The following is an 8,475-nucleotide window of genomic DNA, read 5'->3' as shown; positions in this document are numbered from 1 at the left end:
ATGGGTGGGTCAAAGATGATACCAGAGATATCCCATGGGGTCAAACCACCTCCAAAGTTATTATGGAGTCCCATGATAGAAAGGCCAGAAGATGAGGGTAAGTTAGTATTCAAGCCGATGGCATCTTTTACTGTGATATGAATTTTGGCTGAGCTTATCCATTGAAAATGTGTAGAATGTAGTTGCACCTGCATATGTATTATTCCCACTTCTCTTCAATTGTGATGGATTATTAAAGATTGACTGGAGAAGGCCCTGCAGTTTTTTTGGCAAGGTTTTAAAGAAATGATTTGCCCTGGCCTTCTTCCTAGAGCTGGGAGAAAATGACTGGCCCCCAAATTAACGAGTCTCAAGCCCATGCAGACGTTGGTGATAAATCAGGGGCTTGCCACACCATCTGTAGAAGGCCTAATGTTTATGGGAACATGGGAAGGGTGATTTCAAGAGGGAGCAGATGCAGCCACAATGTATTCTTTCGAGAAGTTCAAGGCCATCCGTGGTCCACCACCTGGGGGGAAGCGGAAGGAGGACTTGCCACGCTGGCACAACCTGAGTGGGCAACGTGACAAGTTTTGGGTGGGGGGGGGCAAGGCATGTGAACTTTCAACTGGGTGGGAAGCTCAGATTCGGGTTCCACAGTGTAAGTGCCAGGATGGCTCTGGAAATAAATTGGAACTTTGAGGAATGCCTTGACTTGGACTCTGATTTAAATTCGGATGTTACCTGGAACCTTGACAATCAGCTAGATTCATGCCTAATAAAAAGGGGAAATGGAAATACATTATAGCAGGGGTCCCCAACACCCCAATCCATGAACTGGCACCGGTCCACGACATGCCAGAAACAGGGCCACACAAACAAGTGAAGCTCCATCCAAGGGATGGAAGCAGCACACAAAATCACATCCCCTCTGGACCGTGGATAAACCTCTCTCCAAGGAATCAGTCTTGGTGCTCAACAGTTTTGGTACCCAAAAGGTTGGATGCTGCTGCGTTATAGCAGTGTTTTTCAACCAGTGTGCCGTGGCACACTAGTGTGCCGCGAGACATGGCCAGGTGTGCCGCAAAGCTCAGAGAGAGAAAAAAAACAAGAAAGAAAGAGAGAGAGAAAGAGAGAAAGAAAGAGCAAGAGAGAGAGAAAGCAAGCAAGAGAGAGAGAGAAAGAAAACAAGAGAGAAATAGAGAAAGAAAGCAAGAGAGAGAAAGAGAGAGAGAGAGAAAGAAAGCAAGAGAGAGAGAGAGAGGAAGGGTAGGTGGGAGAGAGAAAGACATAGAGGGAGGTAGGGAGGGAGAGAGAAAGAGCAAAAAAGAGGAAAGAAGGAAGAGAGAAAGAAAGGGATGGAGAGAGAGAGAGAAAAAAGGAAGGGAGAGAGAGAAGGAGGGAGGGAGAGAGAAATAGAGCGAAAGGGAGGAAGAGAGAGATAGTTTTTTGTCCAAACTTTTTTTAGCCACCCCCCCATCCCACCCCCACTCAATGTGCCCCATGGTTTTGTAAATGTAAAAAATGTGCCGCGGCTCAAAAAAGGTTGAAAATCACTGCGTTATAGTACTGACTGAATGTAAAGAAGTGGAGTTATATGAGAATACTTTTATTTAGGGCATTTCTTCCCTTCCATTTGTTTTTTAAAACAATAAAAAACAAATGACAACTTCCAATTCCTTTTTCTTTGAGCATCAATGGGAAGTAGGGTTCCCTCTTCACCCGTCTCTTATTCTATTTTAGCCTTGAGCTAAACTGTTATGGCCATCACCTAAAGGGACTGACAGTAGTGTCAGCCGAGCAGTTTAGTGCTCTTGAACAATTCTGATAGCTCTCTAGCGGCAGCACTCACTTCAGTGAAACAAGAGAAGAGTGGCAGCCAGCGAGGCTGAGCAGGAACTAGAGGGAAGAATGAATCTGATGTGGCAATAAATATTACCTCAATCCCACTCATTACTGGTCACCTGAGATTGCCTTTGGCCTCACAGGTAAGTGCAAAGCATAATAGATTTTGTTCACCTTCTGGCAATCGCTGCATACTATCAGCTAAAAGTGGAAAACAGCACTCGGAACCCAATACAGGTAAAGGTAAACTCCTAATGTCTCTCTCATTGGCTGTGGTGAAGGGAAACTTTTGGTAGCATAGTAGAAATAAGATGTTGCCAGGATATGCTTCTAACATAACTGAGTGTGACTGTTAAAGATATCTCCCCTATCTCTGATTTTAAGTTCTGATGGCTACTAATTCAATTCAACACTCTTGACTCCTGTACCTATTGGCTCAAAGATAAATTCAAAGAGATTTGCAGCCAAGAAAGATTTTTAATCCCATACTCATCACTTTGGGGACCCAACCCTTTGTAGTGCAATGATGAAAATATTGGATTAGGACTAGCGATACCCCACCAGTCAAATTTTCAACTATCATGTTTGTTAACTAATTATCTTTCAGCCTAGTTGCATGGAGTTGTTATTAGGATGAAAGTAAGTAGCAGGAAGAGTGGGTCACATCTATCTCCTTTAGCTCTTAGAGAAACATTGAAATACCATCAGGGTGGATTCCAACTTACCTCGCTGCTGGTCCACTCCCTCCGTGTGGGTGTAACTTGTGCATGCACAGGAATGAAAAATTCCAACAAAACCAAACCCCAAAGCTGGAAAAAAAGATGGCGACTGCAGCCACAGTGCCGGAACTCAGTTTCTGCACATGCTTAAAAGAGAAAAAAAAATCAAAAATCAAAATAATAATAATAATAATAATTAAAAAACAACAACAAGATGGTGGTGCCCGTGGACATCACCAGTGAGTGACTACTGGTTTGGGTGAATTGGTCTGAACCGGTCTGAACTCACCCCTGAATACTATAAACAAATAATATTATAAAATAGAAAACAGAAATCAGAGGATAGAGGACTAGGATAGCACTATTTTGGTCTTGTTCTGGCCTCATCAGATGTATTATATATTTGTAGATTTTCATGGGTACAGATATGAATGTCTTGGAATATTCAGATTTCTTCCCGTGTAGGATTTAGAGATTTCTGGTGACCTATATATATTGTTCTGAGTTCGGGTTTAATGTGTGATATTACTGTGTAATATTTTGAGTGTCTATGCGATGTTTCGGTGAAATCACATTCACCATCATCAGGCTGAAGTTGTTAGCTTTGTGCTGCTTTGAATATAGTTCTACATATTATAAAACTATATTCAAAACTATATTCAAAGCAGCATGAAGCTAAAAACTTCAGCCTGATGATGGTGAATGTGATTTCATCGAAACGTCACATAGACACTCAAAATATTACACAGGGTAAAACCCGAACTCAGAACAATCTACATACATATACCCGTGAAAATCTACCAAAACATATATGTAGATCTATCCTAGTCTCCCTTAATTTTCAAATTCAGTAAAAACATGTGACATATATATATATACTATAGATATATATATAGAGACAGACAGACAGACAGACAGACAGACAGACAGACAGACAGACTGTATGTGCACACACACACACACACACACACACACACACACAGATGCATCTCATGCAGTTAAAAAAAGGGTAGTTCCAATTAATGGAATTGTATGTGGTAGTTGAACCAAGGCAGCATAATGATCATTGTTTCAGATCGGGAGTGGGGAGACCAATGGTGGGTTCCTACTGGTGTGGTCCAGAGTGCCATATTGGTAGGAACCCACTGATGATGTGATTTTTGGTGATTTTTTCCCCCTGGCGTCTTTGTGTCGAATGAAGCCCTCCCACCCACTGTCATGTTAATGTCGACCTTTATTCTTCATCTGAAGCACAGCTGAGAAACTCCTCAGTTGTGTTTGAGCTTGTAATGTGATCCTGAGCACGTGGGGAAGTAAAATTGCATGGTGGGACACATGCGCATGCACGGATGTGCACTGGTAGCAAAGTTCAACTGGAAATAACAGCTCTATAAGGTAATCCTTGACTTACAACCACAATTGAGCCCAAAATTTCTGTTGCTAAGTGAAATGTTTGTTAATGTGAATTTTGCCACCGTTATTAAGCAGATCACTGCCGTTGTTTCATCAGTGACACAGTTCTTAAATGTATCTGGCTTCCCCATTGACTTTGCTTGTCAGACAGTCACAGAAAGGGATCACATGTCCTTGGGACACAGCGATGGTCATAAGTATGAACCCAGTTACCAAGCTTCCGAATTTTGATCATGGGGATGCTGTAACAGTCAAAACTGTGAAAAACAGTCATAAGTCACCTTTTTTTAAAGGGCCGTAACTTGGAACAATCACTAAATGAACTGTTGTAAGTCGAGGACTATCTGTATATGCAATATGGAAAAAAAAAGAATAAGTGGAGCCGTTTTTGTTAACTATGGTGATTTCTCCATCCCCTCTTTACAGCGGCAAGATTGGCTCAGATAAAAACACCAAAGGACTCTTTCCACCAGGTACGTGAGTTTTGCTTTTTAGTTGTGAGATCTCCTAACATATACTACAATTATATATATATGAAGGTCTTGGCATATTCGGGTTTCTTCCCGTGTAGCATTCAGATAGCATTCAGTATTCAGGGTGTTCGCCCTAGCACAAGGACTAAAGCACCAGCCTGAAGATGACGAGTGGGACCTTGTCGAAACGTCAGCAGAAATCTCTGAATGCTACATGAGAAGAAACCCGAATATGACAAGACCTTCATACCTGTACCTGTGAAAATCTACGAAAACAAATATATATGTATTTCCACATAAGTCTTTATACTTTGTACCTTATATCAAAGATGGTCTGTGTTAAGATATTCATGAACTGGGAGAGCCAATGGTAACAAGGTCTGCCAATGAATAGGCATAGCAACTCAGACAGCCAATAGGAGCTAACTACTTCTGAGTCTGTGCAGAGAATCAAAACTGAAATTTAAGCTCAACGCTGGGTTTGGCTCCAGTTTCCACTCTGCTCTCTTCACTATACCCTTCCACTCTGAACTCTGAATTAGAAGCTGCTAGTGTTTTACTTTTAACTGTGGCTACGATAGAAGACCTCTGCTAATGGTACTGTAAATATATGTTATTATGTTTATAAAGAAGTTATTGAAGCCAGCTGAATCAGTCACCTGTGTGCACTTTTCCAACCAACTTTAACAGTCTGCATAGGAGGACCTTGTGGTTCAAATCCTCTTTCTTTTTTGCCTCACTAGATTTTCAGTGTAAAATTAGAAGTAAGTTCCTGGGAAGGAAACAAACAGGAGTGCATAAAAACATCATGTGAAAGAAGTTGGATGGTTGTACATTAACCCTACATCTGGAAGCATCCCAGGAGAAAAGTTCAGGAGTGGATCACCGCTCACTCTGTAGGACTCCTGAGTTCTGCAAGAATGATAGTTGAATAGGTGTGATGGAATGTACTGAGGAGGTGGGTCCTGAGTAGGGAGGGAGATGAATTCTAGAGTTATAAAAGGCAAGTTAGCCTAGATATGTGTGAGAGAAAGAGGGGGAAGACAATACACCTGCCTAATAGGAGTCTTGGTTGCACAGTGGTTAGAATGTAGTATTGCAGCCTAATTCTGCCCACAGTCAGGGGTTTGATCCTTGACTGTGGCTCAGCCTTCCATCCTTCCAAGGTCAGCAAAATGAGAAGCCAGATTTTGGGGGGCATTATTCTGAGATTGTAAACTGCCCAGAGATTGCCGTTAACCACTGTGGGACAATATTTAAGTCTAAATGTTATTACTATCGCTATTAATAGTTCACAGAGCATTTATAGGTACAGATAGTAGAAGGCTCAGTCTGGTAAGATTTGTCTGTGGGTGTGAAATAATAATAAAAAAGTCAATTTGGAATAATTGCTGCATTCCGTGTGGGGGTGTGTAAATGAGATAGACTTGGAACTTTTAAAGTCGCCTCTATATTGGTTGAGGCAGGCAGGATTGAGTACCATTTTTGGAGGGTCAAGGGAAAGGGAGGGTCTTGCCTACTCTTTCTGCTCAAGATCCCCATGGACAATTGGTGGGCCACTGTGTGACACAGAATGCTGGACTGGATGGGCGTTGGTCTCATTCAGCATGGCTCTTCTTATGTTCTTATGTTCTAGGTCAGTGTTTCCCAACCTTGGCAACTTGAAGATATTTGGACTTCAACTCCCAGAATTCCCCAGCTGGGGAATTCTGGGAGTTGAAGTCCAAATATCTTCAGGTTGCCAAGGTTGGGAAACACTGCTCTAGGTAACTTTGCTACTAGGTTCAAGCTTTGCTAACTACAGTCATGGGTTCAAAAGTAGTTCAGGGTTCCAGGGAAAATACTCACAAACATCACCCAAACATGATAATTCACTTTGTTACCAAACAAATGTTTTCAAGACGTTCAAAAACCCATTCTTCATTTTCTTTGCCAAGCTTTCTTGATTAAAGGTAAGGTAAAGGTTCCCCTGGACATGCGTGCTAGTCGTTTCCAGCTCTAGGGTCAGTACTCATCTCCATGTCTAAGCTGAAGAGCCAGCACTGTCTGAAGTCATCTCTATGGTCATGCGGTTGGCCTGACTAAATGCCAAAGGCTCATGGAGTGCTGTTATCTTCCCACCAAAGTGGTCTCTATTTTTCTATTTGCATTTTTTACGTGCTTTCGAACTGCTAGGTTGGCAGAAGCTGGGACAAGTAATGGGAGCTCACTCTGTTATGCGGCGCTAGGGATTCGAACCACCAATCTTCTGATTGACAAGCTCAGCATCTTAACCGTTGAATCCCCTGTCCCTTCTTGATTTAGGGCAGCCTAATTTAAAAAGAAAAATTCATGTTGATTGTAATGGAGCTTTGTTTTAATTGTTTTAAATTAATTGGCTTTAATTGCTTTAATTTTTGTTACTGTGCATTTTCAAATGGACGTTTGTAAGTTGCTTAGAGCAAGGATTATATTAATTTGTGTAATAAAATAAGATTGAAGAAATTGCTCCTGTTAAAACGATTGGGAGCTAGCAATCCCTTGAGACCTTCTGGGATCTGGTGATAAATTCTAATCTATATTCTACCAACAGCTGACATAAATCCGAATACTAAATATATACTTGGAAAAAATGACCCTCACACTGTCAAAGACCTTGGAGTATTCATATCCAACGACCTAATTGCAAGAGCCCACTGTAACGACATTGCCAAAAAAGCATTAAGAGTTGTTAATCTAATCCTTTGCAGGTTCTTCTCTGGTAATATTGAACTGCTAACCAGAGCTTACAAAACATTTGTTAGACCAATTCTAGAATACCGCTCACCTGTATGGAATCCACATTGTATATCAGACATTAATACAATCGAGAGTGTCTAGAAATATTTCACAAGAAGAGTCCTTCACTCCTCCTTTCACAAGAATATACTTTACTCCACCATACTTGAAATACTGAAATTAGACAATTTACAACTATGTCGCCTCTGAACTGACCTAACTATACAGTGATCCCTCGATTTGCGCGTTCTCAATTAGCGCGAAACGCTGCAACGCGGTTTTTCAAAAAATATTAATTAAAAAATAAGTCCGCGTTTTTTTCCTACACCACGGTTTTTCCCGCCCGATGACGTCATACTGCCATTGCCGCCAGCGCTGCCCCAAGAAAGCCGGTGAGAGGAAGGAAGGAGGGAAGGAGGGAGGGAGAGAAGGGAAGGAGGGAAGGAAGGAGGGAGGGAGAGAAGGGAAGGAGGGAGGGTTGCCATTGCCATTGCCGCCAGCGCTGCCCCAAGAAAGCCGGTGAGAGGAAGGAAGGAGGGAAGGAGGGAGGGAGAGAAGGGAAGGAGGGAAGGAGGGAGGGTTGCCATTGCCATTGCCGCCAGCGCTGCCCTGTGGGTAGCGGCGAGGAGCCCGGAAAAATCACCATTGCATTGCCAGCCTCCGAACTTGCGTCGCTCCACCTTCTGCGCATGTGCGGCCATGGAACAAAGGGCGCGCATGCGCAGATGGTGTTTTTACTTCCGCATCCAGTATAACGCGGAAATCGGTTAGCGCGGGAGGTCTTGGAACGTAACCCCCGCGCTAACCGAGGGATCACTGTAGTTCACAAAATCATATTCCAAAATGTCCTTCCTGTTAGTGACTACTTCACCTTCAACTGCAACAACACACAAGCATGTAATAGTTTCAAACTTAATGTAACCCGCTCCAAACTAGACTGCAGAAAATACGACTTCAGCAATAGAGTGATCAACACCTGGAATGCACTACCTGACTCTGTGGTTTCTTCCCCAAACCCCAAAATCTTTAACTTTATATTATCTACAGTTGACCTCTCCCCTTTTCTAAGAGGTCTGTAAGGGGCGTGCATAAGCGCACCATTGTGCCTACCGTCCCTGTCCTACTGTCCTGTTGTCTTCTTTTATCACTACTTCCCATATTATTTATTTATTTATTTATTTATTTATTTATTTATTTATTTATTTATTTATTTATTTATTTATTTATTTATTTATTTATTTATTTATTTATTTATTTATTATTAGATTTGTATGCTGCCCCTCTCCGAA

General features: G+C 42.0%; 1 protein-coding gene across 1 annotated transcript in view; it reads left to right on the top strand.

Moving 5' to 3' along the window:
• HEATR9 (HEAT repeat containing 9) overlaps positions 1-8,475 on the top strand; it is a 58,128-nt gene continuing 49,653 nt past the window's right edge. Inside the window, exons 1-2 of the mRNA XM_070735954.1 lie at positions 1-97; positions 4,383-4,429. Coding sequence (XP_070592055.1) covers positions 1-97; positions 4,383-4,429 — 144 coding nt within the window. The remainder of the gene's footprint in view (positions 98-4,382; positions 4,430-8,475) is intronic.

This window comes from Erythrolamprus reginae, chromosome 2 (assembly GCF_031021105.1).
Source record: "Erythrolamprus reginae isolate rEryReg1 chromosome 2, rEryReg1.hap1, whole genome shotgun sequence".
Classification (NCBI taxonomy): domain Eukaryota; kingdom Metazoa; phylum Chordata; class Lepidosauria; order Squamata; family Dipsadidae; genus Erythrolamprus; species Erythrolamprus reginae.
The sequence above is the reverse complement of the archived record's forward strand: the minus strand, read 5'-3'. Positions and strand labels throughout refer to the sequence as shown.